The sequence below is a fragment of the Seriola lalandi genome, unplaced genomic scaffold (assembly GCF_002814215.2).
Source record: "Seriola lalandi dorsalis isolate HSWRI2012SDOR001 ecotype SW California unplaced genomic scaffold, Sedor1 jcf7180002054962, whole genome shotgun sequence".
NCBI lineage: Eukaryota > Metazoa > Chordata > Actinopteri > Carangiformes > Carangidae > Seriola > Seriola lalandi.
In genome coordinates this window covers 142,716-170,108 of record NW_019525513.1, presented here as the reverse complement: position 1 = coordinate 170,108, position 27,393 = coordinate 142,716, and the positions used below count along the sequence as shown (strand labels likewise).

General features: G+C 43.8%; 4 protein-coding genes across 7 annotated transcripts in view; 2 read left to right on the top strand and 2 right to left on the bottom strand.

The window, feature by feature from the left end:
* nid2a (nidogen 2a (osteonidogen)) overlaps positions 1-14,382 on the top strand; it is a 35,456-nt gene extending 21,074 nt beyond the window's left edge. The window contains exons 16-44 of one of the 4 annotated variants that reach the window (XM_023395424.2): positions 207-335; positions 1,238-1,363; positions 1,568-1,704; positions 1,796-1,901; positions 1,981-2,105; positions 2,195-2,300; positions 2,870-3,003; positions 3,108-3,213; positions 3,293-3,417; positions 3,506-3,611; positions 4,354-4,487; positions 4,609-4,714; positions 5,506-5,639; positions 5,746-5,851; positions 5,931-6,055; positions 6,144-6,249; positions 6,495-6,628; positions 6,716-6,821; positions 7,071-7,204; positions 7,315-7,420; positions 8,238-8,367; positions 8,451-8,551; positions 8,643-8,815; positions 9,167-9,296; positions 9,400-9,571; positions 11,344-11,501; positions 11,591-11,714; positions 11,836-11,948; positions 13,501-14,382. In XM_023395424.2, the coding sequence (XP_023251192.1) occupies positions 207-335; positions 1,238-1,363; positions 1,568-1,704; positions 1,796-1,901; positions 1,981-2,105; positions 2,195-2,300; positions 2,870-3,003; positions 3,108-3,213; positions 3,293-3,417; positions 3,506-3,611; positions 4,354-4,487; positions 4,609-4,714; positions 5,506-5,639; positions 5,746-5,851; positions 5,931-6,055; positions 6,144-6,249; positions 6,495-6,628; positions 6,716-6,821; positions 7,071-7,204; positions 7,315-7,420; positions 8,238-8,367; positions 8,451-8,551; positions 8,643-8,815; positions 9,167-9,296; positions 9,400-9,571; positions 11,344-11,501; positions 11,591-11,714; positions 11,836-11,948; positions 13,501-13,511 (3,503 nt within the window). In that variant the 3' untranslated portion in view covers positions 13,512-14,382. The remainder of the gene's footprint in view (positions 1-206; positions 336-1,237; positions 1,364-1,567; positions 1,705-1,795; positions 1,902-1,980; positions 2,106-2,194; positions 2,301-2,869; positions 3,004-3,107; positions 3,214-3,292; positions 3,418-3,505; positions 3,612-4,353; positions 4,488-4,608; positions 4,715-5,505; positions 5,640-5,745; positions 5,852-5,930; positions 6,056-6,143; positions 6,250-6,494; positions 6,629-6,715; positions 6,822-7,070; positions 7,205-7,314; positions 7,421-8,237; positions 8,368-8,450; positions 8,552-8,642; positions 8,816-9,166; positions 9,297-9,399; positions 9,572-11,343; positions 11,502-11,590; positions 11,715-11,835; positions 11,949-13,500) is intronic. The other 3 variants (XM_023395425.2, XM_087170812.1, XM_023395428.2) reach the window with 3 other exon arrangements.
* A 64-nt stretch (positions 14,383-14,446) lies between these two features.
* Positions 14,447-18,003, bottom strand: rtraf (RNA transcription, translation and transport factor). The gene is made up of 8 exons (XM_023395434.2): positions 17,839-18,003; positions 17,024-17,148; positions 16,741-16,840; positions 16,329-16,409; positions 16,113-16,201; positions 15,539-15,607; positions 15,327-15,375; positions 14,447-15,106 (listed from the first exon to the last, which is right to left on the bottom strand). The coding sequence occupies exons 1-8, from the start codon at positions 17,897-17,899 to the stop codon at positions 14,952-14,954; spliced, it is 729 nt and encodes a 242-aa protein (XP_023251202.1). The 5' UTR covers positions 17,900-18,003; the 3' UTR covers positions 14,447-14,951.
* Positions 18,004-18,403: 400 nt separating this feature from the next.
* sap18 (Sin3A associated protein 18) lies at positions 18,404-20,395 on the bottom strand. Its single transcript, XM_023395435.2, has 4 exons — positions 20,206-20,395; positions 19,042-19,151; positions 18,794-18,916; positions 18,404-18,707 (listed from the first exon to the last, which is right to left on the bottom strand). The coding sequence occupies exons 1-4, from the start codon at positions 20,275-20,277 to the stop codon at positions 18,551-18,553; spliced, it is 462 nt and encodes a 153-aa protein (XP_023251203.1). The 5' UTR covers positions 20,278-20,395; the 3' UTR covers positions 18,404-18,550.
* Positions 20,396-23,530: 3,135 nt separating this feature from the next.
* LOC111646052 (gap junction beta-6 protein-like) lies at positions 23,531-27,042 on the top strand. The gene is made up of 5 exons (XM_023395445.2): positions 23,531-23,889; positions 24,882-25,034; positions 25,695-25,843; positions 25,950-26,185; positions 26,368-27,042. The coding sequence occupies exons 1-4, from the start codon at positions 23,719-23,721 to the stop codon at positions 26,158-26,160; spliced, it is 684 nt and encodes a 227-aa protein (XP_023251213.1). The 5' UTR covers positions 23,531-23,718; the 3' UTR covers positions 26,161-26,185; positions 26,368-27,042.
* The last annotated feature ends 351 nt before the right edge of the window (positions 27,043-27,393 follow it).

The following is a 27,393-nucleotide window of genomic DNA, read 5'->3' as shown; positions in this document are numbered from 1 at the left end:
GGGGGGGGGTTTACATGTTATAGTAACACAAACAAGCAGGCACACAATGTATATACCACTAATGACCCTTAATTACAGCTTGCACACTCACATACCCACATGCAGCCGGCTGAGTGTTGTCAGATACGGGATTCCTGGTTCACAGGCGTTTGAGTTTTCATCTCCTCTCTCTCTCTCTTTCTCTCTCTCTCTCTCTCTCTCTGCAGACGTAGATGAGTGTGCTGAGGGTCTGAGTTCGTGCGGCGCTCACGCTCAGTGTGTGAACCTGCCTGGGAGCCACCGCTGCCAGTGCCACAGTGGATATGAGTTTGGCTACGACGGGCGGACCTGTGTGGGTAAGTTGCAACGACAGTGTCGGAGGGGGGGAGGTCACCAAGGACATTACAATACATTGTTGTTCGCCATCCATCCACCAAAAAGACTTTTATCTTCCTCCCTTCACTGGCTCCCAGTCGAGTTCTGTATCCAGTTTAAAATACTCCTACTCAGCTCTCCAGTCTTTCATGGTCAAACACTGACTCTTCCTCCCTTATAAGGCCGTCCCTCGAAAACCTGCTATAAAACCCGAGGTGACGGTACCTGTGACGTCGTCATGGATCAGCCGGTCATTCTGTCTGAACCCCCTCCTTTTCATTTTACTATTGTCCTATTTCTTCACATGTTTTTCTTCGATCTATGAAAGGTGCTATCTGTCAGAACAGACATTTTAACACCTGTTCATAATCGTCTGAAATGAATGACATGACATAAGAGTTTATCACACTGTTATTCTCACATCCTCATCGCGGTCTCATCGCCGTTCGGTCGGCAGTTGCACTTGTCCGTCCCCTAAGATGAACTTTGGAGCATGTAGCGCCGCATGTTCCAAGAGGAGCTGAACATTTTTGGAAGAGACCCACATATTTGTCTGAGCACAGGAATAACATTTCCTCCACAACAGTGCACGGCGCAGCTGCGAAAAAGCTAGAGAACACAGTGAGGAGGGGAGGATGGGTGACGAATGTGAGAACAAGAGAGGGAATGAGAGGGTGAGATTAGACGGGACGGGACCCTCCCTACCTCCCTCTGTGACAGACACATGGAGCAATGACACAGTGTGTGTGTGTGTGTGTGTTGATAAGATATCACTGAGCTGCAGTCAGATATCATTTTCTTTATATCAGCATGAACATGTAGAGCTGGTGGAGTCTCCTCTCTGCATTTGCGTCTTTTGATTTATTTTTATTTTTTTCCGGAGATATGGATGAGTGCAGCTCGTCTCCGTGTCACGTCAACGCCAGATGTATCAACGGACCGGGATCTTTCCAGTGTCAGTGCCAGCCCGGGTATTACGGTGACGGTTTCTACTGTTCCCAGCAGGAAGGTCAGTGAAATCTCCGCTGTGAGGTAGTAAAGCTGCAGACTCGAGTTTTCTCACTTTCTATCAAACCCCAGAAAGTACAGTTTGTTTAATAAGAGCATGAACACATGATGAAGTCTGCTATGTAAAAGTTACTGATAAAAATGTTGCGTAACAAATCCAAAATGATGAAATACATATTTTATATTTGAATTATTGTGTCTACAGGACAGACAGTTCGTCCGAAGAGCCAGTGTGAGCAGCACAGGGACAGTCTGCAGAGTGGCGTGGAGGTGAGGGGGCGGCCGGGCGTCGGCGCCTTCATCCCTCAGTGCGACTCGGATGGACGGTACCGACCGCTGCAGGTGGGCGCTGCTGGCTGATGGAGCACGTGGCTGACTGGTGACTTTAGTGAAGTGATGTGCTGATTTTTAAAAGTTTGATCATTCGTTCCAGTGTCACGGCTCCACTGGACATTGTTGGTGTGTGGACAGTCGGGGACAGGAGAGAGCAGGAACCAGGACGCCACCTGGAACAGCCCCCAGAGACTGTGACAGACCAGGTATAAGGTGGTTCTTCCATAAAACAACTGGCGTGTCAGTGACACTGTTGTTTTATCTTGTTGGTCTTTGTCTCCTCAGAGCGTCCTAAAAGTCACTGTGAGCAGCTCAGAGACAGTGTGCAGACCACCAGTCCAGACGGATTTCCTTTATATGGAGCCTTTGTACCTCAGTGTGAGGAGGATGGACAGTACACACCACTGCAGGTCAGTGACCCATCAGGACTGTTTAATCACCTACAGCTTTAAATTAAAATGAAATTCTACAAATACATTCCTGTCTTTATTAATTACAGTGTCACGGCTCCACTGGACATTGTTGGTGTGTGGACAGTAACGGAGAGGAGAGACGAGGAACAAGAACAGCAGCTGGTGAAACACCCAGAGACTGTAGTAAACCAGGTGAACACATGTGTTTCGCTTCTTTAAAATCTGGGAAATATTCAGCTTTTTTAGCTCCTATATTTCCCATAATGCAACGAGCCCTGCTCTCACTCACATCTCCTTCAGTTTGTAACTTAACTCAGACTTTCTGTCATGAATGTTTTAGTCTCCTCGCCCAAAGGTAAAGTAACCCTCATGACATCACTATGACATCATCAGGGTAATAGTATCAGACTGGTCAACGCTCAACAGAAGACATTACATAACTGTATTCACAAGCCGTGACTAACTGAACCTGACGTGTCGTTGGAGAGCTCCTTAAACTGTGGTCCAGTGTTGGAACGTCTGCTCTTTAAAACCACAACAAAATGCTCACATACGCAGATGACATCATCTTTATGTGTCTCGTTACCAGGAGGGAGGGGAAACGATAGAACCTCCTGTCTTTGTGATGAGACACCAGCTTCTGTGTTTTGAATCATCATTTGCTCCCAAGCTCATTATTTAAAGACAATATGATGGTGTTGAAAAGATATATGGAAAATGTAGAGTTCACTAACTCATTATTTGTGACTGTTCCTCCTCAGATGAACCAGAGCGTCCTAAGACTCACTGTGAGCAGCACAGAGACAGCGTGCAGACCACCAGCCCAGAGGGATTTCCTATCATCGGAGTGTTTGTACCTCAGTGCGACGCTAACGGAGAGTACAGATCAAAGCAGGTCAGCGCTTGTTTTTGTTTAATCCGTGTACCATTCTTTATATTTATACCCGTAAACTTTAACCTTTCATATTGAATTTATTTCGGTTACTGCTGTTCCTCCAGTGTCACGGCTCCACTGGACATTGTTGGTGTGTGGACAGTCGGGGACAGGAGAGAGCAGGAACCAGGACGCCACCTGGAACAGCCCCCAGAGACTGTGACAGACCAGGTATGATGTGGTTCTTCCATAAAACAACTGGCGTGTCAGTGACACTGTTGTTTTATCTTGTTGGTCTTTGTCTCCTCAGAGCGTCCTAAAAGTCACTGTGAGCAGCTCAGAGACAGTGTGCAGACCACCAGTCCAGACGGATTTCCTTTATATGGAGCCTTTGTACCTCAGTGTGAGGAGGATGGACAGTACACACCACTGCAGGTCAGTGACCCATCAGGACTGTTTAATCACCTACAGCTTTAATTAAGATGAAATTCTACAAATACATTCCTGTCTTTATTAATTACAGTGTCACGGCTCCACTGGACATTGTTGGTGTGTGGACAGTAACGGAGAGGAGAGACGAGGAACAAGAACAGCAGCTGGTGAAACGCCCAGAGACTGTAGTAAACCAGGTGAGTGAACGCGCACACATTGTTCTGCAGCGACACACAGAACTATAATCTGTGTGTCGCTGGAACAAACACACCACCTGCTACACAACCCACAGACTGCGACAGACCAAGTGTGATCGCTCGGAAACGCTCGCCAGATTTTTAACATTTAAACTCGGAGCATCTCGTGCTTCTGTTTGTGCAAACATGACAAAGTCGATGATTTAGAGACAAATCTCAGCCTTCAATCGAGAAATATATCTGTGTTTATTTTGAGGGAACAGGAAATCTGCTTCTTCGCTTTCTTCTTGAGAAATAAATGAGACAACTGGCGTGCTCCCTCCTCTAACCCTCTGCAAGAAAGAGAGGGAACGTAATTCACATATCCTGGTGAAAGTTGTTATTATTTTAGAAACTTTTATTACAAACATTTTCAAGCTTCTACGTGTATTTGTCATTTTTTCACCATCAGTATCTGACAGTGTTTTTCCACCTTTCTCTGCTCCGTCAAACAGATTTACCGAGATGATCTTGTAGTTTTGGCCCATTTGTTTTATCTGTTTATAATGTTTATTGAGTTTTGTTCTTTTTTGTTTAACAAAAAATAACAGCAACAAAGAGCTCGGCAAACCAATTAATAATAATGACAGAAATGTAAAGTGTAGAAACGGCGCAGGATCTTAAACTGCAGACGTCCAGCACGGTCACAAACTGATATCTATCTGTTAAAAGCTTGTAGTGTAAATAAACTTTATCTCCTCAGTTGAACCAGAGCGTCCTAAAACTCACTGCCAGCACCACAGAGACGGCGTGCAGACCACCGGCCCAGAGGGAGTCCCTGTAGCTGGAGCCTACGTACCTCAGTGTGACGACAGCGGCGAGTACAGGCCGCTGCAGGTCAGCTCCTGGCGACTGAATGACACACAGATGAACTGATTTTGTTTTTGAATTTCATCTAGAGTAAAATAAAATAAATAATCCTGACTGCATGGGATTAATAAAAGTGTGTGTTTTTCAGTGCCACAGTTCCAGTGGATATTGTTGGTGTGTGGACAGTAGAGGACAGGAGATAGCGGGAACCAGGACGCCGCCCGGTGCACCACCCACAGACTGTGACAAACCAGGTGAACAACAGACGCAAACAGACGACTTCTCCCTCTGCTCCGCTCCACATGAGCTCTCATAGCTAATTAGTTCAGAGCAGAACCAGCACCAGCGTCAGCAGGTGCATTATGTCATGGCTCTCCGAGGCTCAGCATTGACCCGTGAACCCCCCCCCCCCCCCCCCCCCCCCGTTATTCCTCATCTCGATGACAAGTCAAACAGACAGGCACGTTTACATGAGTGTGTGTCTAACCTTGGAAGTGGCGCACCGGTGAGGTCATCGGGTCACAGCCTTGGAATGCCTGGAAGAAAACAGGTGATATCACTGAGTGTGTGGTGGGAAGCGGAGCGGAGAGCCAGAGGAACATGAAGCTAAAAAAACACATTATACATATATATATTGCTGCACTTCACATACAGGCTGGATCCTGGATTATATGACCTTTTGTAAGTGACATAAGCACTAAGGATAATATATTAATAATTACTGTAAACTGGAAAAACAGGGGTGTTTTTATTCTTGTAGATACAAACTTTACCCATGAAAAGAATTTTTACCGCATCATAAAACTTAGATTTAATTGTTGTTTAGTTTAATTCAGTGTATTTTAAGATTTACCAAACCAGGACAGAGCATGGTTTCAGTCATATCTGCTGTTACATACACTCTAAAAGAAAACATACTGTATATGAGCCTGTTTGTGTCCTAAATCCCAATATCTTACCGTACCAAATTTATCTTGTAGTTTTGTCCCAGTTGTGTTTTCTATTGAAGATTTCTAGTGTAAATAAACTTTGTTTTCCTCCCCAGATGAACCAGAGCGTCCTAAAACTTACTGCCAGCACCACAGAGACAGTGTGCAGACCACCAGTCCAGAGGGATATCCTATAGTCGGAGCATATGTGCCTCAGTGCGACGCTAACGGACAGTACACACCACTGCAGGTCAGCATCGGGTGACACATACATTTAAATAGCTTTATTTATGAATTTAAAGTAACATCAAATGATTATATAACACTCTTTTTGATATCGATCATCGTTCCTCCAGTGTCACGGCTCCACTGGACATTGTTGGTGTGTGGACAGTCGGGGACAGGAGAGAGCAGGAACCAGGACGCCACCTGGAACAGCCCCCAGAGACTGTGACAGACCAGGTATAAGGTGGTTCTTCCATAAAACAACTTGCGTGTCAGTGACACTGTTGTTTTATCTTGTTGGTCTTTGTCTCCTCAGAGCGTCCTAAAAGTCACTGTGAGCAGCTCAGAGACAGTGTGCAGACCACCAGTCCAGACGGATTTCCTTTATATGGAGCCTTTGTACCTCAGTGTGAGGACGATGGACAGTACACACCACTGCAGGTCAGTGACCCATCAGGACTGTTTAATCACCTACAGCTTTAATTAAGATGAAATTCTACAAATACATTCCTGTCTTTATTAATTACAGTGTCACGGCTCCACTGGACATTGTTGGTGTGTGGACAGTAATGGAGAGGAGAGACGAGGAACAAGAACAGCAGCTGGTGAAACACCCAGAGACTGTAGTAAACCAGGTGAACACATGTTTTTTTAGCCCCTACTTTTCCCATAATGCAACAAGCATTGTGGGAAATATTCTTTCATCAGACCCCTCCCTGCTTGGTGAACACTCACATCTCCACACCTTCAGTTTGTAGGATGGGACACCAGCTTCCATGTTTTAACTCTCTCTGACAGAGAATAACCTGATCGTGTGTTTGTCCAACAGCACGTTCACTAGTAATGTTCATCTTCATGACTTGTTGCTCTTCCTCCTCAGATGAACCAGAGCGTCCTAAGACTCACTGTGAGCAGCACAGAGACAGCGTGCAGACCACCAGCCCAGAGGGATTTCCTATCATCGGAGTGTTTGTACCTGAGTGCGACGCTAACGGCCAGTACACGTCTCAACAGGTATCATTCTGACTGTAACCGAGAAATACTGCGCATCTTTATTCAATATTGTTATGGCTGGTCATACAATTATTATGTGTTTTCTAGTGTCACGGCTCCACTGGACAGTGTTGGTGTGTGGACAGCAGAGGGGAGGAGAGAGCAGGAACCAGGACGCCACCTGGAACAGCCCGCAGAGACTGTGACAGACCAGGTGAGACTGCAGTGTTGGTCTAAGGTTTCATATATGAGTGGTTAGACTGGATATATAAGAAGGTGGTTGTAACGACTCTGCGTGCCCGAAGAGGGAAAAGAAAGGTGAGTGTCATCAGCAAAGAGCTGCGGTCTTGTGCAGTCAGGCAACATAACCAGCAAAGTAAAGGTCCATCAGTGGTAGAACACAGCGACTCATCCTGCGTGTATTCCTAATAAACTTAACGTCTATTTGTTCATTTTTCTCCAGATGAACCGGAGCGTCCGAAAACCCACTGTGAACATCGCAGAGACGGCGTGCAGACCACCAGCCCCGAGGGATTCCCTATAGCTGGAGCCTACGTACCTCAGTGTGACGCACAAGGACAGTACCGGCCTCGACAGGTGAGACTGCCATTTCTCCTCAAACACAGATATAAATTATTCTCGTGTTTTTATGTGTGATCTTCTTCTGTTTACTATTAATAATATTGTTTTTATTGTTATTTGTTCAGTGTCACGGCTCCTCTGGACATTGTTGGTGTGTGGACAGTAGGGGGCAGGAGAGAGCAGGAACCAGGACGCCACCTGGAACACCCTCTGTAGACTGTGACAGACCAGGTGGGATTACTGATGTACTGATTTGAGTGGCGCTAGAGGAGAGCGGCGTGTGTTGTGTGTGTGTGTGTGTGTGTGTGTGTATGTGTGTGTGTGTGTGTGTGTGCAGATGTTATGGTGAAGAACATGACTTCCCTCTCTCTGTGACTCTGTGTGTACGTTAGAGTGCGAGTGAGAGGACGACAGAAGGCCGCTCTATAAATTCAGTGCTCGCTATAAATCCCATTTACGACCATCCAAACATCTGTAGTGGTCACTTTGTGGTTAGACGAAATGCAGGCTGTCGCTCGGCAACCAAAACGAAAGACAAGCCGGGGGCCGGCTGACCAGCTGAGTGGCAGCACAGTGTTACACCCGCCCTGCAGATGCTGCACGGACGGTCGTTTCCTCCGATCCAAATCAGGAGCTCCGTAGCCTCCGAGCCGCCGCGCAGATATCGTCCTCTGAGTGTAGACGCTGTGCAGCCTCACATTAGAAACTCACAGAGAGAGAGAGGCGCCAGTGTAAACACCAGAGGAAGCCTGAAGTGGTTTAGGGTTTTAGTTTTAAAGCTGTGCTATGAAGTGAGTTATTAAAGGGACTTTACAAGGTAAACAGTTTTAACAAAAGCAATATGTGTGTGTGCCGTTTTAAACACACCATTAATCAAACAATCCAGCTATCACTGCGACTTAAACTCGTCAGGCTACGAGCTGAGAATATAATAATGATGAATTGCAACAGGATAGGATCTGAAGTGTCATTTTAAAAGCATGTTGGATCGTGTTCAGTTTTAAAAACAGTAATAACGTCGGATTTGTTTGATTCGTGTTCCCATCAGTCCCTGTAGCTCCGACCCAGCGTCCCGAGAGTGTGTGCGAGCGATGGAGGGCCAGTTTGATCGAGCACTACGGTGGAAAACCAGAGCCGCAACAATACGTGCCTCAGTGTGAAACAGATGGACAATTCAGGTACACAACAAACACACACACACACACATACACACACAGAAATTAAAATCAGGCCACTGAAGTCATCTCTTCTTCCCTCTCAGTCCTGTCCAGTGTTACGGCGAGACCACGTACTGCTGGTGTGTAGACCAGGACGGGCGGGAGGTTCCTGGCACCAGATCACATGATGTCGTCAAACCTGCATGTAAGTGTCTCTCCACCTGTGACACACGTCTCAAGTCTGTTTAATCATTGGCTGAAACTTCACTTCCTTTATCCGTCCAATCCTTTCCCAGGCCTTCCCTCTGTGGCCCCGCCCACCGTGCGGCCTCTGCCCCGCCCAGTTGTGACCTCTCCGCCGAACACTGACGTCACGCTGCTGTACGCTCAGGGACAGAAAATAGGAGCGCTGCCTCTGAACGGGACCAGGCTGGACGCGAGTCGATCCAAGACTCTGCTGACTCTGCATGTAAGAGACGACAGTGAAGCTGCAGTTCCTCTAACGGCCACTAGAGTCTCACTAGAGTTAAAATCTCCAACTTTACAGAGTTTACAGCCTGGTCAACATGACAACTGAAAGAAATCAGCAGGTTTTAGTGATTGAACATCTGTTGCCATAGAAACGCCAAGCTAATGCTGCAACAGGAAGTTACTTTAAGCTTGTTGTAAACTAGTTAAAGCAACTGGAAGTTAAAAGACAAGCGGCAGATGGACCAGAGGAAACACAGGGAAGTCGCATAAGGTCACTTCTGGTGTGGCTATAATTATGTTAATGTGTGTGTGTGTGTGTGTGTGTGTGTGTGTGTGTGTGTGTGTGCAGGGTTCCATCGTTGTTGGTCTAGCCTATGACTGTAAGGAGAACCAGGTGTACTGGACGGATTTGTCCGCAAGAACAATCAACAGAGCTTCGATGGCGCCTGGAGCTGAGCCTGAGATTCTAATCAACACGAGTAAGATCACACACTTACGGCCTCTCGCACTTCAATAACGAACGCCGTGCGATGTTTTGAATGACGTCGATTGCTTCCCGCCCGGCCTCCCTGCTTCCTGTAGATCTGGTCAGTCCTGAGGGTTTGGCCGTGGACGTCAAACGCAGGTTGATGTTCTGGGTCGACTCAAACCCCGACATGATCGAAAGCGCCAACCTGGACGGCAGCGGGAGGAAGACGCTGTTTGAAGCAGACTTGGTCAACCCCCGCGCCATCATAGTGGTTTCTTCCACAGGGTAAAACTCTTTCTTCCTGTTTGGTTTTGTCTTATTTAAAGTTTTAAATTAAAATGTGCCATTTTTAAAGCCTTGGGACAGTTTACTCTGGATTAGCAAACGCTTACAAATATCTTCTCTGGGCAAGAAACAAACAAGTGCTCACACACCGCCTTCACCATCAAGTGTAACATCCTCAAGGTGCTGCGCTGCTCCACAGTGATTTTATATCAGACGAGAGCACAGATGGTTTTCAGCCCATTAGCAGAACCATGAAATCAAACACACACGTCCTGAGACGGGCCGAGTCAGCGCGGCCTGCAACGAATTCATTAGTACAGAGGGGAATCTGTTTTAAAGCATTAAGGTTGAGTCTGGTTTCTAGACTTGAGAGGCGTGACCTGGACATGACTTCATCAGTGTGAGACGGATCCTCAGTGACGGTGTTTGTTTTTTAGGGTGGAGTCTCTTTAGTGAGAAACGTATATGTTTGATAGTTCAGAGATAGAAGTAACTTTCAGCTTTCTCTGTGGGTGTTGCACCAAACTGAGCCAAGAAAACGGCACTGGATTTACTGATGCCATTAATCCTGGACTGTCACACACACACACACACACACACACACACACACACACACATGCAGTGAAAGCATGAGGCCTTCACTGGTCGGCTCTCCAGGAATAACATCTGCTTTTCATCATTGCAACTAATCACATAATCAACAGTTATGTGAGTGTCTGTGTGTGTGTGTGTGTGTGTGTGTGTGTGTGTGTGTGTGTGTAAATGTGGTTGATACAAATGATTAAACATAGCAGCAATAATCTAAATCATAAAACCTCAAATGTGTGTTTCACATTAGTGATAGTACCTGCCTCAAGGCCAAGTGTGTGTGTGTGTGTGTTTGTTTGTGTGCGTGCGTGCATGCGTGTGTGTGTTCTGACAAAAAGCCAAGTCCTAAAGGTAATTACTGCCTCACACGGGTACACTTATGATTAAGCATGTGCTCTGTGATTTCTGGGCCTGCACATGTTCCCCTTACACACACACACACACACACACACACACACACACTACTACACTCCATTACTATAAAAGCATGTACATGTGCATGAACGCCTTGTACACCAACATCTGCTCACCCATACGTTCATCAAATTGATTAACACACACTCATAAACACATGGTGTGTGTGTGTGTGTGTGTTAGTTGATTGCTCATGTGGTGTGTATTACCTGTCGTTCCCAGTGGACTGCCCACATGTACACCATCATCTACAGATGAAAAGCCGTGTGGCGTCATGAGCGGCCCACACACTCTCAGCCTGAAGCGCAGTTATCATCCTGCTGAGCAAAGTTCTGAGCTTTTTGAAATGTTTCATATAATAAAATATAATTTGATTCATCTCAGAAACATGTTTATTCAGAGCTGGATGGAAAAAATGTGTGTGTTTGTGTGATGCATACAGATGAAACACCCTCAAAAGAAATGTACCGGAGCAGCTGAGGTCAAAGGTCGCACGTTGCTCAGAGTAACCTGACCGTGACCTCATCAGAATGAGACAGCTGCTCCCCTGAGCCCCGCGCTCGTGCACCGACTCGTGTGCATGTGGTTTGGACGTGAGCTTGTGTGTGGTTTTCCTCTCGTCTCATTAAATCAGCCAGATCCCAAAACAACCAGAACAAGTCCAGCGGGTCACAGAGCGCAGATCTGCTCTGGATAAAACTGGTTCATCTGCAGGATGAAATGTGAGCGTAACAGCTTCTGTGATGTCTCCGTCCCGTCTCCACCTGCAGGACTCTGTACTGGACGGACTGGAACCGAGAGGCGCCGAAGATCGAGAGCGCGTCGGTGGACGGCAGGAACCGCAGGGTGGTGGTGTCCGACGGCATCGGTTTGCCGAACGCCCTCACGTACGACTCTTCGTCCGGACAAGTCTGCTGGGCCGACGCAGGTAGACACGCCGCTTATACAAATACAGGAACCACTACAGACTCAAGCTCAGAGTGGATGAAGGTGTTAAATCTCTGCTCTTCATCTCAGGCACTAAGCGTTTAGAGTGCATCTCCCCGGATGGTTCGGGTCGACGAGTGATCCACCCGACCCTCAACTACCCGTTCAGCATGGTTTACTACAGGAACCACTTCTACTACACAGACTGGAGGAGGTAGCCATCTTTGTTGTTTACTCCCGACCGGTCAGTGGTCCATCAGTCTGAACCGTCCGTCCTCACCTCCTCTCTCTCTCTCTCTCTCTCTCTCTCTCTCTCTCTCTCCTCGGCCTTGTAGGGACGGCGTGATCGCGGTGAGCAAAGACAGCAGCCAGTTCACCGACGAATACCTGCCCGACCAGCGTTCTCACCTTTACGGCATTGCCATAGCAACCACCCACTGTCTATCAGGTGAGATACATGTGTAAACAGAAGTGCTTTTTCTAATTTTAATGATGGTTTATTACTGACACACACACACACACACTATCACTCTCTTTCACTTACACACACACTGTCTGTTCAGATGTGTCATTACGCCTCTGTATAATAACAACCATGCCCCCCCCCTCACTCACACACACACACACACACACACACACACACACGCACGCACTTCAAGGTGTTACAGACAGTGAGCTCATTGGTTTGTGTGCAGTGATGTCATCACATCAGTCAGCTCCCACCAGATGTCACCTTAAGGCCGAAGGCTGCGTTTACACTGAGACAGAGAACACAGTTAACCCTACACAGGGATGTAGAGGAGGAGAACGCTGCGTTCAAGTCCAATGAAAAGACAGGAAATATGAGCTTCTTCGGCATGTTAGCAGATGGTTCACACAGGAGGCATTCAGGTGCAGTATTGAGTGCGTTTCACACAGTCACAGTTATTACACAGAAATAGACTGGAAGTGTAAAAACATTGGGCTGCAAGTGAGTTTGAAATATTAAAGATTCATATACTCAGAGATTTTGGATATTTCAGTGAAGGAGGTTTAGATTTTTTTAAACTTTTTTTATGTCTATTACAACATGTCCAGAGGAGATCTTTAAACGTTTATTTTCCTTTTATTGAATATTATTAAATCTAGTTTGATGATACTCCAAATAAAATACTAAATGCACATCTGTAACATCTGTAAACTATCAATGAATTAAAGTAGATTTAAGTTTGGATCTAAGGTAAAGATCGTGCGTGTGTATGTGTGTGCGTGTGTGTGTTACATGCATGAAAAAGACACATGATTATAGAGCTCAACCTGTGACCTGTGTTCTCCGACATGAGACCAAAGAACAATGATTACACAGCTGCGACCCTGCGCCTGTATTTTGTGTTGGTGCGTCAACGTCTTTTTCAAAGCCTCGTGTTAAACGCCTTTAAAGGACAAAGTGGACGTCTAAACACAGGATAATCCTTAAAGTGGCACCTTGGCAGATGTCGTCAAAGATACACACATCTGCAGAGTGTGAAATCTGGTCATGATGGAGGAGTTAGCGCTCAAGATTTCAGTTTGTTCATCTGGCTGTGGAAACAGTTGATGACTGTTGCTGTAAATGTCACTAACACTGACGCCTCGGACCGAATAACAGCCGCTTCGCTTCAAAGACGTGGATGTGCGGTGTAATTCTGACCGTGATGACAGCTCTAAAACACACTTGTTAAGGGTTTGGGAGCTGCCTGTCAGAGGCTTAAAAGCTGTTATTGTTAAATACATGAACACACTCACAACTCTGAGTCGCCACAAGTTGTAAAGTGCAGGTCTTTGTTCAGGATGGAGGGTCTGTTTGTTCTGTCATTAGGCCTCTGCAGCAATAAAGCTTTCATCCCGTCACGTTCGGATTCACACAGGAAGAGAAAATTAGACCTTTTACGTCTTCCATTTCCACCTGGATCTTTAAACTGAAGAGGAGAGGAGGTTTGCACTCGCACCGGAGAAGTAAATGTGTGATTTCTGTGTCGCAGGGAGCCACTAACGACGGACCGGCAGCCGCAGAGTCCACAGGTGCTAAAAGTCTGGGGCGACCCCTGAACAGAGGGCAGGACCACCCGAACAACAGTCCTCTCCAGCGTCCCTCAGAGGAGAGGACGATCAGCAGGGAGCAAGATGGCTTCCTGTTGCCAGACTGACCGTCGGAGCAGATTTACAGCCCCTCCACAGACCCGACCCCATTATCTCTCCTTAAAGATATAACCCCCAAATAAATGTTTTGTAAATTTGTTTTATACCTCATTTTTAGTTTTTTTTTTATTGTATTTTTGTATGCGAATTTTTTCTATTGATTAGCTACAGAACAATGAAATCAGATTTTAAAATGTATGAGTTTCTGTTCATGAAGAGCTTTAAAAACAAACTTGTTTGAGCCAAAGTTCTGTTGTGAGACTGAGCACCAGCTGCTTTAAAACTCAGCGTTTCATCAGGTTAAAACACAGACTGAAGGAAAAGTTTCTAGACTTTTTGGGAAAGTTTGTGTCTATATGAATCTTATTGTTTCCCAGCTCCGGCTTCATATTTAGAGCTGAGACATTGATCTGCTCATCGGACTCTCAGCAGCAACGTGAATAAAATCAAACTACGACACCGACTGAAGAAAAACTGACATTTACCAGACGATAAGAAGCTGTTGTCATCACTGACTGAAGTTGTATTCAGATTACTGTAATCCGTTTCCCTCAGCCCTGTGTGCCAGTCAGATCACAGCAACTCTGCACTACTAATCTGTATTTCACACACGATGAAATGACATTACTTTTTTTTTTTTTTTTTTTACTACTACTACTTTTCAAATCTTTATCTTTTTATAAGATGTGATATTTATAACAATAAAAATGTGATTTGGTACTTGACAGATGTTTGTGTTTTCAGATGCCTAACCAAACTACCAGCACACAGGAAGCACAGGAGCCAAACTCTGTTCAGCTGTATTTATAGATTTTTCCACACAGCGTCAGTGTAAATCATTTCAAAATAACCTTTTTCTTCTTCTCTGGAAACAAAAGATACAAATAAAATGTGTCAGTTTGAATCTTTCAGAAGCTTCTCTGAGGTTTCTACTGAGGGAGAGATTATGGCAGCCAGGAGATGATCAGAAGGTTCGACCTCAGTCTCTGAAGAAATGAATGACTCGACATATTACTAGGTATGAGTATATCAATGCTAACTGTGCAGCAATTACTGCATTGTGTGTTTTGGTGTAAACTTGTTTCTGTACAAAAACGAAAGACAGCGTCTGAAAAGCATTCGCTTTAAATTCCCAATCTGATCTGTGATGTCACACAACAACGGAAAACACAAACTCATTTCTGTCCACCTCAAAAAACAAAAAGAAAAAAAAAAAAAAAAAGGGCTTTTCTGTTCAAAATCAAATTAAAACGCCTCCTTCAGTCCCGCCCTTCCTCGTTCTTCATCCTCGCTCTCATCTGCCGACCTTGCCCAGCCTGTGGTCTGTCTTGGGGTCGGCTATGATGGCCTGAACGGCTACGATGGCCTCGTTGATCTTGGTCTGCAGCTCCCTCAGCTCCTCGATGTGCAGCAGGCGCAGGATCTGAGCCGCTTCGTTCAGAGTCGCGTCTGAGGAGAGAGAGAGAGAGAGACGTTTATTTTACTTTCCCATGGATGATTAAGTTTTATTGGATACATGTGTGTTAACACCACAGCCGCTGCTGCCTGAGTGGCTGTCCGCACACTGATCGACCACCTCGCGTCAAAATAACCAAACCGACCCTTCACAATCAATTTGCCTCTTCCTGTACTTTTTTTTTTCTCATGATGTTACAAAGGCAGCACTCACCTCCAGTGTCGAAACCCAAGATGTGTTTGTCTAGAGCTACTGGAATACCCTGCAGAGGAGAGGAAAATACACACGAGTGAGGCTGCAGCCAAACCAAGAGACGCTAATTATAAACCAGAGGAACATTTGTTCCTTCATTAAATCAAAAACAATCAGTGTTGTGTAATAAAAATGCAGATATCTAAACATTAGTATGAACACGTAGCATGTACCTCTCTGTTTTGGCTGGCTTTAGTGATGGCTTCAGGAGAGAGTCTCTCCTGGATCAGAATACGAATGGCCTGGCAGGTCCACAAGAAAACACAGACAAATTAACACGACAGACTTCTTCTAAATTCATATTATAACCCACAGAATAAAAACCCTGTTTGATGGTCAGAATCTTTCCTGCAATTGCCTTTCATTGTATTTAGCTTCTGTAATTATGAAGTAGTTTTCTTTATTAGTTGTGCAGCCTGCTGTCCCTGTGCAGAACTCACAACCAACTGCATTTACTCCAGCTTCACTGCTGATTAGATCTCATAGATTTCAGCCTCATTGTTTAATGTTCACTCTCTTTCTGTTATTAACTGACTTCTTTATGCAATGTGAGTTTGTTCTGTTGCACTGTAAACTCTTCTCTGTCTCAGACACCACGACTGAAATCTTCAGGGTTTGAACTTTAATGACCTTTGTCATGAAGCTAAGAAATATAATTTAAATTCATAATTTTAATATGTTTAATAAATATTTAAGAGCATGTGATAAATATTTTAAGTGCGTGTGTGTGTGTGCGCACACTCTCACCTTGAGCATAACCAGGTAGTCGTCATGCCTCTGTATTTTGAGGATGTTGGACAGAGCCGTCACTCCTGCTTTGAAATCTGGTGAATTACCTGAAAAACAACAAACAAATGATGATTTCACAAACGAGTGACGACATCACACATTGAAGGAAAAGAAAGGAAGAACGTGAGAGAGCGAGAGAGGAGGAAGGAAAGGCAGAGGAGTGTTTCTGCTTACTGTCAAGGTTGACCAGAGGATCAATTGCTTTGTCACTGTTACTGGAGGCCGCCAGCGGCTGACAGATCTTATACTTATCCACTGAGGAGAGACGACAGAACACACACATGATAAAACACACACGTACACGACATGTTCCAACACCATTTCTATAAAAAGAACAGGACGTATGAGCTGGCATCACCAGGACACATTATTCCCTTTATAATGTCTCCATCTACTGGTCTCCATCAGGATTTCAGCGCTGTAGTACAGACGCATGTATCACACGTTCATCTAGAGCAGTGGCTTCCAACATTTTTGGCTTGTGACACAAAATGAAATAATGTCTGATTGCAGCAGATCAGATGTATATATCTGTGAGTTATGGCCTCGTCAAACAACAGGTGATAATTTGATTTCATTTTCTCACCATTGTCTCCATATTCGTAGCGAACAGCCAGGCCCAGTAACCAGTCGACAGCTTCCTGCTTCTCCTGGACCCCGAACGGACAGTTGACATCCTGCAGGTACTGCACAGATGCAAAGGAAACACAACTCATATATATATATACACACATTTAAGACAGTGATGACATTTCCACAGCAGTGACATTAGGGTTCCCTGGTAGCAGCTTTAAGGTGCTATTCTCTGTTACTGAAAGTCTGCCAACGCAGCAGTGTTTCTGAGACAAGCAGGGTGCTGGTGGTGTCACCTTCTGGTAGGCTTTGGGCCACTCTGAGCTGGGGATGTTCCTCAGGTCTCCCCTGTCCTCTATCTTGTAGTGTCGAATCTTCTGGTCCTCCAGCCACACGATGCAGTTCCTGAACTGTGTCTCATCTGAAAGGGACAGATGCACATCTGTAGATTACTGGACACATAAATTCAACACACCAGCAGCCACATAAAGTAATCTGACGTCGTATAATGGAGGCAACTGAATAAATGAATGAATCAGCTGTCTCTGTATGAGAGCAACATGTCAGCTTTCATCTGCTGACTCTCAGTAAAGTCTGCTGAATCATTTAGCTTCTACAGGACGAAAATAGTTTATATTGCATCGGGGGGGGGGTTGACATTTTAATTCACTGCTCTATCGGTGGTAAATCGATACTTACAGCCGAGGACTGAGGCTGAAATCCGAGTAAATATATTCAGACTAAAATGCCCTATTGCGTAATGTTACACACCGTTTGCTAAATGGCTGATTTCAAGGTAAAAAAGTGCCATTAGAAACTCATTAGTTGAAATAAAACATTGAGCACAAGGGGCACACTGTTTATTGAGGGCGTTAGCATTAGCTACGCCGAATAAAAGTGTGGCGTATTAAAAGTCTATATTTACATTTACGTCGTCTTCTAACAAATATACGTTTGGCGGCAAAAACATTTCATAAAACCACTATTTTACTACGACAGTTTCGCACTACGTTGTCTCCTCACAGTTGTGATGCGTGCGGACACGTTAGCCGGCTCCACGTTACACTCACTGGACCCATTCAACAGATACCGGAAGAGCTTATTTTCTTACCTTTGCAGTCAAATCCATCGGGGTTGTGATAATCTAGAGCTGTCAGTTTTCTCCGGAACATTTCAACGTGTGTTTTGAGTGCAAACGGCTGCTATCTTTGGCTAACAGTTGGCTATCTTAGCTGTTTTTTCTGCTAGCAGTCAGTGTGGCACTGCGCATGCGCCGCCACAACTTCCTGTATTAACTATCAAAATAAAACCATACTTGGATAAGACGGTATTTGTATTAGTATAGCCTTAATTTGACCTGTTCCCAACAGCAATGTTCTTACATTTTTCTGGTTTATTTTCTACATTTATTTTTATTTTTTGGCTTCAAATGCCAGATTATACTTAATTTCTTTGAACTGAATTATTTCAACTGCCCCCCAGTTACAACTTAATAAATTACAGTTGTTTCCAAAACTTCAAATGAAAAGCTTCAAAACTTTTGACTCCAAATATGTATGTATAATCTGGACAATCTGATAAAATTAGTTTTTCCTCAACACAACTACAGTTCAACGTTCAGACAGTTTAGATTCAGTAACTACAACCTTACGTCACACACAGAGAGGAACACAGACTTTGGAAAAAAATGACAACTTTATTACACGTCACATTTTATAAAATGAGGCAAAAACCATCCAAGATGATGCAAAAGAGAAAACAAAAACAGAGTTGGGGGGGGTTGCTTTAGGTATGCATGTTTGTGTGTGTGTGTGGGGGCATGTTCAGAATGGCCTCATGCGTGTGCTAAGGGGTGGGGCTCTGTTAGGCGGTGTGATTGCTATGTCCAGGTAGTCTCCGATCTGAAAGCGCTGAGACTGCAATGTCATGGAGTCATCTGCACCCTTTCTGCCGGATACAGTACTGCCGATGTCTTTCAACCTGGGGGGTGGAAGACAAGTTTTAATATGCAGTGCAAAAAAATTCAACATCCCTTCTAGCAAGTGGCTTTGCAGTGTGATACCGACCTGTACGCTTTCCCTCTGGGGTCAGGGAAGACTATGGCAAAGCTGAAGTGAGTTCCCTTTTTCCTGGCCTCTGGATATACTTCCTTCACCAGGCTGGTCAGCTCCTTCAGAGTAGCATCCATCCTGAAACACACAGAATCAGTTAAAGGCTCCAGTGCCAACTTCTCTATTCACATCAAACAGTATCTCTAACGGTCATTTGACACATACAACAACAAAGAAGAAGAGTGAAGCATTTGTAACCTCACCATGTGTATATCTGCAGTTCACTAGAGGGGACGTTGCCACGAGCGAACTCATCTGCTCTGTGATGTCGGCCACTGTTGGTGGTGAATACTCGCAGCAGGAGAGGGCATGTCTGTAATGTAAAGCATCAAACACATGGGTAGGCTGCTAAAACCAAGAACACCTAGTAACAATGATATAAGAGAGAAAAAAACTACCGTACTGATCTAAAAATATACTGTTGAGAAAGGCTCTGTTCTAAAAGCTGGAGTTTTAGTTTTTTTTAATCAATGTTAGAAATCTCAACAGGATTTTTAAGAGGGTTTACGTCCTTCTGGGACTGAACTTCGTCCAGTTTGAAGGTGGCTGAGTTTTAAACCTACACTGCCCTCTAGTGGTCACCACCAGTAACTCCACCTCCTTCATTTTTACTGCCAATATACAGTAGATAATAACACCATTATCAATATTACTATTACTAGACGAGTTGGATTAATAATCATTACAGCAACGACGTAAACAACACCCGACTGTGTGCATGTTATTTACACACAGTTATCAAACTTAATGAGATAAAACACAAACCCAGGTCAACTCAGCTGTTGAGGCTAAGCTGTAATATATATAGAAAATAGATGTTGCTTGAGAATTGATAAATGGCGAATTCATCTAAACACACAGGAGTTTCGTAAAAGACCTGAAGATTAAATTTAGGTAGATTACAACTAGGGGGAAACATTTTAGCTGCATTTTACTATTAAAAGTTATTATTAATTATTATTTTGGGTTTCGTTCTTCTTTTTTTTGCAAGACCGCAGTCTGTCAGTTCACGTGGAAAATGTTTAGTCAAACTTTTTTTTTAAATCTAAGTTTAAAGCTAAGCAAATAGTTAATTGTTAACATCGTTGATTAACAACGAATAGATATTTCTGATTGGCTGGCACGTTAGCACTAGCACACTTCAGAGGCTACCGTCCAGTTTTTTTTTTTTTTAAATCTTACTTTTACTTTCACCACAGTATTAACAGCTTACATGTTGCACTAATGCTGATATAACAATGTTGTAAAGTGTAATTGTCGAGCCCAAACATAAATCTACCGCTCTCCGAACTGTTAGGCAGCACTTGGGGTTAGCATCCATGTTAGCTTCGAGCTAATGAGGTAAACAAGCTAAACCAGGCTCCCACCTTTTCTCTATCAATCGGCTTCTCCGGCTCCTTCTTTATTTCCTCTTGTGTGATCCGCGATTCAAGAGCCATTGTTTTCTATCACTTGTATATTAATGCTCGTACGTCGTGACTTCAACCACCGTGTCTGGATGTTTTATCGTAGCCGCTGCAGGCAGCGAAACACCAACGAGACAGAAAGCGAGACAATTTCCGTTTCCGGTTTCCTTTTCTATGACTTCGCGGCTTTATCGCCCCCTTCTGCTCAGGAGTGTTGCAGCATTTTATTGATAAATATTTGAAACGATTCGTAATAGACTCAGCAATTGATGATTGATTAATGTAGATTATATTAATTATAACAATTAAATCACTTCGCCAATACAGAACTAATAAAGCTTGTGACTAATGTGATGGAAAACTTTCATAATCCAATTAAATCTATATTCTTTTAATCTTATATTGCTGATATGTGAAAATACATGTGAGTTATGCCCCAAAATGACAAACGTGGTATTTTCTCTCTCTTTCTGCAACAAGGGATCTTCCTAAATTTAGATGCACTGAGGAAAAGTCGCCACTAAACAGTTTTAAAGGGTTAATCCCACTGGCACACATCTTACATTTTTCCTCTGCCAGAAAATATGATATATATATATATATATATATATATATATTTAATTTACTCTATATGTGCATTAAAAAATAATGACATATTCAATGTTACTGAACATGAAACAAAATATCTGCAAGTTCCAGAAATCAACCGGAACGTCTTGTAGCACTTTCATACAGTAGAGTGGCTGATCCAGGATCAGTCAGCCAAGTCCACCTACAGAACTGAGACCTGCTATTCAGTCACATGCTGCTCTCCCCCTCACTCATTACAGTGTGTGAGTGTAGATTTCTGGGTAACATATATGTGAGCGTTGTACAGTGTGTGTCTGTGTATGTGTGTGTCAGTGTGTGTGTGTGTTTGTGCGTACGTATCCTGACACTGGCCCCCTCTGTTCTCCTGCTGGCTGGCTGATCAGGGATCAGGAGCTACTCAAACAATTGGCTCTATTTTACCTCTCTCTCTTTCTCCCTACTCATTCACTTTTGTGTGACCCCACGTCACCCCACCACCACCACCACCACCACCTCATCAGCATGGATGGCATGGGCCTGCTTGATTTTTCTTTTTTTTTTAGGCCTGTTCTGACTGACAGATCAAACAGTGGCTCTTTGAGTCTGGTGTTGACACTGATATCCATTCATTGATATGCATCAAGAATAAGAGTCACTGTTATTTCCCCTAATGACTCCATTAGAATCACTGACGCCCTCTGTCTCTGCCTCAGTCCCATGATGTTTTCTTGCCCTTCCAGATCATTGCTGCTCATGTTGCAGGATCATGTTAAAGCTGAGCTACAGAGGAGAATCCAAACACAAAGCCTGCAATTCATCAGCAGCAGCTCCTGCTTCATGATTCACAAAAAAATGATATTTCTGAAAGAAGAGTCCAAATGCGTTTTCTAACTTCCTGGTACGTTGATGGCTTGGCTGCAAATTTTTTAAATCCCCACCCCCAATATTGTAGCTCAAACAGAGCATGAGGAATATGTTGCAGCCACTTCAGAAGTTTTTATTTCAGTTCTGTGAGTATCCACAGTTGTAAACCGAGGAAGTTGGTTTTTGCTCCCACACTTCGACAAACAGTGGGAAAAGCTCATTGGTCACAGACATTAGCGGCACACAGAGCCGCACTGTCCTGCAGGCTCACTGCTGCCAAGGGATGGTTTGGCTCTGACAAGTCACTTTGACTCTCTACCTGTGTCCAGTTACAGCCTCCGAGAGATCACACACACTCACTCACACACACACACATTTACACACTGCAATGCAACTTTGTTCTTTCCCTGTGAGAATAGATCGTAACTGTTGAGCGCTGCTTTTTATTTGTACTCCAACATTAAAGGCCTCATATAGTGTAAAGGTCTGTGTCCATGTGTAGTGTGATTATAGATCAGCTCTAGCTTCTATATTAATACTGTGAAAGTATCAAAGCCTCAGTCCACAGAGAAATGCACACAGCCTGTATTCAGAAACTGAGCCTTAAAACCAGCCGTCAGGACTTCCTGTAACTTTGTGATGTCACAACAAAACAGTCACCAAGAGAGGCTCAGAGCCTCCTCTCTTCTGATTGGCTCACCGACCTGTTGTTACTAGAGCTCCAGAGAGAAGCCTGAGAGAGGAGATGTAAAACTACACTGAGATGGTTTTTGCTTCTTAAAACCACAAATATATCTTCTTATGGATCAACACTTCAAAATAAAACACACTCCACTTCACCCTCACTCACCTCACAGCCACCTACACCTACAGTGCCTGGAGAGAGAACTTGCTGGACTTGCTTTTGGTCTTCACATCTGGATTTCCATCTGGAAAAACATGGGAGCTGCTCTGGAAATGTCACGTCCATCAGGTGCTAAATATATAAATATATCTAGATATATTTCACTGCTTCCATCATTAACAGAAACTCTTGTTAAAGCAACCCCACTATATATTAGTAATGGATTATTATTAGTTAAAATCAATTTAAGCTGTTATCTAATTTCTTCTTCTGTTCTGTCTGTGTAGCCTCTTCCTCTTGAACATTGCCACAGCTCGACCCCTGTGAGGTTTTATTTTGAAAGTCCTCGCAGGAAGAAATGCTAATTTACTCTGGCTGACTTCGACACTTGGAGGCACATCTTTTATTTCATGCAAGGACACCAGGCGCTGCAGGTTTGTGTTGTGTTCAGTGTATTAGATTCCACTCTTTTATTTTATTTTTTCATTTTAATTTATGTCAGCAGTGATGTGACAGTGAGCTGTGTGTTTTGTTTTCATGCTGGAAAGGACTATGTGGAATATTGTCCTGCAAACAACCTGACGCTCCAGACACAAGGTGAGAAAACGACTTTATCTTTATTGAAGTCGGTCATTTGAGAATCATTTATCGTCATTATATTGGCAGCGTTTTTACCAATGAAAACAGCTGCTCTCAATTCATGTAAATTATCAGTGAGTCAATAAATCAATCAGTGCCTCAGTGTGAATGGTGAGGCTCAGTGAGGACTGTAGTAAAGTGGGTTTGTACAGTGTGTTCAGTGTGTTTTTAGTTGAGTGGGCTCAGTTCAGTGCAGTCCACAGTGGGCAGAGAGGTTCATCAGTTCACATGAATGCTGGCGCTGGGCCTTCTCTCCTCCTCCTCCTCTCACTTTCATTCCTTTTTCATCCTCTTCCTCTTTCAAACTTCTCTTTTGTTTCATGGCCCCGTCCCTGCTTTCATCTTCTGCCACCGGCTTCCTTCTGAATTTCCACCCGTGTCGCTGTCTGATGTGCAGCTCAAAGGAAGCAGCGAAACATGCATCAGAAAACACCGACACACACCGTATTCACTGTCTCCCTGCAGATTTTGACTTGAGACTTGAACCAGCAACCTTGTAGTAGAAAGCCCACCGCTCTCATTAATTCCATCCTCAGCTCTCCGTCCGTTTCCCCAGGATGTCTTGGCCGGCTCTGTACGCTCAGCTGGTCGGGGCGAACCGTCACTCCACCAGCCTGGGTAAAGTCTGGCTCTCTGTGCTCTTCATTTTCCGGGTCATGGTTCTGGTTGTTGCTGCCGAGAGCGTGTGGGGAGATGAGCAGTCTGACTTCACCTGTAACACACTACAGGTAGGACACCCAAGTCACCTGATATCATTATGTTCCATCATGGATTCTTGATAGCGTTAATTAATCTTTATGCACAGTTCTGTCAGAAATGTTTGCTGATATGCATTAAAGTGCAGCTGTGTTTCTTTGGAGAGACAAACAATGAAACGCATCTTTACCTGGTCTGGTCCGACCAGCAGCTAATGGTTCTTAATGTTAACAAATCTATGGTAGTTAATGTTGAGCAGCTGACTATTGAATCCCAGAGGTGGGGGGAACTTAAGTCACATGACTTGACTTCAGTCACAAATTTGAGGACTTGAAACTTTCCTTGACCAACACTGATGAAAGACTCGACTTGACTTTAACAGATGACTCGAAGGGACTTGACTTTTTTTCTGATTAAATATTTGCATTTTTCTAGATATTGAGAGAAGTTACATTTTGTTTCTGAAAAAGTTTTGTGTGATTTCTAGTGCGTATATGTTCTACACAGGATCACGTCATTAGTAGGAACGACCACAACATGAAACATATGCACGTGAACAAAAATATAAATGCAACACTTTTGTTTTGTCTCTCACTTTTCATGAGTTAAAGAAGCTTTTTCTAAACAAATAAAACGCTTCATTCTCTCAAATTGTGTCGACAAACGTGTTTAAAAGTCACGTCAGCGAGTGTTTCTCCTGGGTCACTGTAATGCTCCCACCTGGCAGGTGTGGCACATCAACATGCTGATTGCGCAGCAGATTCCTGCACAGGTGAGACGGGCTGGTCTCAATAGAAAGCCACTTTAAAATGTGCAGTTTTATTTTGATCAGGTTGTTGATTCTTCTTCTGTTGCTGGATATTGGCAGGAAGTGGAAGATGCTGACGTTCAAACACGCTCAACGAGGACATGACTGGTGACTCTGCAGGGTCACGCCAGATGTTGGGATGTTTTTACGTCAACAGAGTTTCTCCTCTCAGCTGTTTTTATTCTCCATCTGTGCGTCCGTCTCTCTGTGTTTCAGCCCGGCTGTGAAAACGTCTGCTACGATCAGTTCTTCCCCGTCTCCCACATCCGTCTCTGGTGTCTTCAGCTTGTCTTTGTCTCCACGCCAACGCTCCTGGTTGCAATGTATGTGGGCTATAGGAACCACAGGGATAAGAAGAGGCTGCTGCAGGTGTTTGTACTGTTCAAAACCATCGTGTTGGGACAGAAACCGATCTGTTACATCATGTGATGTTACACCATCTCATATCGTGTGTGTGTGTGTGTGTGTGAAGTCTTCTAGTCATGTCTTGTCTCATTTTAGATTCCCATGCTATGTGCTCGCCTGTCTCGTCTTGTGTTGTGTTGTGATGTCACGGCTGCCATGTTGTTGTCATATTTTGTCTTTTCTGGTTGTGTCTTGTTTTGTTTGGTCTTTTTCTTTTCTTGTCTTATTGTGTCTGACATTTACTGGTCTTTCTTTTTTTCTACCTGTGTCTCATCTTGTCTTTTCTGGTGTTGTTGTCACGTCTTTTATCTTGTCAACTGATGTTTTGTCTCGTGTCATATCATGTGATTTCTTGTCTTTAATTGTCTTTTCTGGTCTTGTCTTGTTGTGTCATGTCTTCTCGTGTCATGACATCATGTCGTCTTGTCTTATCCTGCCTGGACACATCTGGTCTTGTGTTGTCTCTTATTTTATTACCTAATGTCTTGTCATAATATGTCACATCACGACATGTCTTGTCATATCATGTCTTCTTTTGTGTCTTATTGTGTTGTCTCTTATTTTTATTTTGTCTTTTTTCTGGTTGTGTCGTGTCTTGTTCTAACTCCATGTCCTGTGTGACAGGGTTCTGGCAGATCTGGTTTCCTCGGCAACAAAGGTCAGGAGGACGAGTTGGAGACTCTGAAGAAGCGGAGACTCCCTATCGCCGGCGCCCTCTGGTGGACGTACGCCTGCAGCCTGGTGTTCAGGCTGCTGTTTGAGGGAGGCTTCATGTAAGATTGTGTTATTCTGACTTCCTGTCAGTTTGCTGATTTGGTGTAAACACAGCATGTGTGTGTGTGTGTGTGTGTGTGTGTGTGTGTGTGTGTGTGTCCTCAGGTACGCCCTGTATGTAGTGTACGACGGTTTCCAGATGCCACGGCTGGTGCAGTGTGACCAGTGGCCGTGTCCTAACCTGGTGGACTGTTTCATCTCTCGCCCCACTGAGAAAACCATCTTCACCGTTTTCATGGCAACCGCCTCGTCCATCTGCATGGTCCTCAACATGGCTGAACTCGCCTATCTCGTTGCCAAGGCTGTGACTAGGTAGAGGTATTAATCAGTCAGACAGTCAGGTGATTAATCAACTGATTTAATTTATCAATCATTTTACCCAATTGTCATTGTTAAGATGAGTCTGCTCCACGCGTCTGAGTCTGATCAGCTCATACAAGATAAATGTGTCACGGCTTCATTCTTCATCTGTGTTACAGAACATATAGAAATTCTTTAAGTCCACGTCCCTCCTTCTCTTCAGGGGTCTCAGCGGTCAGAGGGAGAGGAGGTCAAGCAGTAACTCCAGAAGCAGAGAGAGGACGTAGAACAAGACCAACCAGGAGTTACTTGTCTCGACCTGAAGACGCAGCAACAAGGTGGATGACACACGCAGGAGAAAGACATTGATCCAAAGACTTAAAACACTTAAAGGCTGCATAATTACAAGAGGAGCACACGTGAATGACGCTTAAATACAGCAGAAAGTGGACATTTTCTATGATACCTGAATGTAACATTTAACGGGTGGAGAGGATGTCAACAACTCAAAAGTGTATTTTTACACGATGCTGTTTGAGATTTTATGTCAGTAATTTGTTTTTGATAGTAACTTTCCTTTAGTAGAGTTGTATAATTGAAATATGTAGTTACACACACACACACACAATATATTCTAATGTAACAGGGGTAAAAATAGACAAGGAAAAATTGTGCTTTTAAATTCATGGTGCTGTAGGACTTTAGGGCTATTATGCCATCTATTGGGGAGCAAGAAAACAGCAGCTACACACACACATACACACACACAAACACACACACACACACCTACAGTAGATACATATATACAGAAGAGTTGTCTGTATTTTTTATTTTAATAACAATTCACTGAATATAAATGCACTCACCATCTCTCACTTTACTTCCACAAATAAAGTTTCATCTTATATTAAATTTGTGTTTAATTAAAGATTCATATCGTATTAATAATGATCTTCGGGCAAACTAAACTGAAACAAACACACACAATTCACTAAACTATATGATCATATTTTAGTTATATATAAATGTGAAAATGAACTTAAGTAGGATTCAAACAGATGCACCATTTGTTAAACTACATGCAGAGAATCAATAGATCATCATCAGATTAATTATTTAAAACAATTATCTGGACCACACCTACGAACATAGATTCAAAGTGAGGAATGTATATTTATTTTATGAATGCGTAAATGAAAGGATGACGTTACCAAGAGAACCGCTTCATATTTTAGTTGATCCCTCGTGT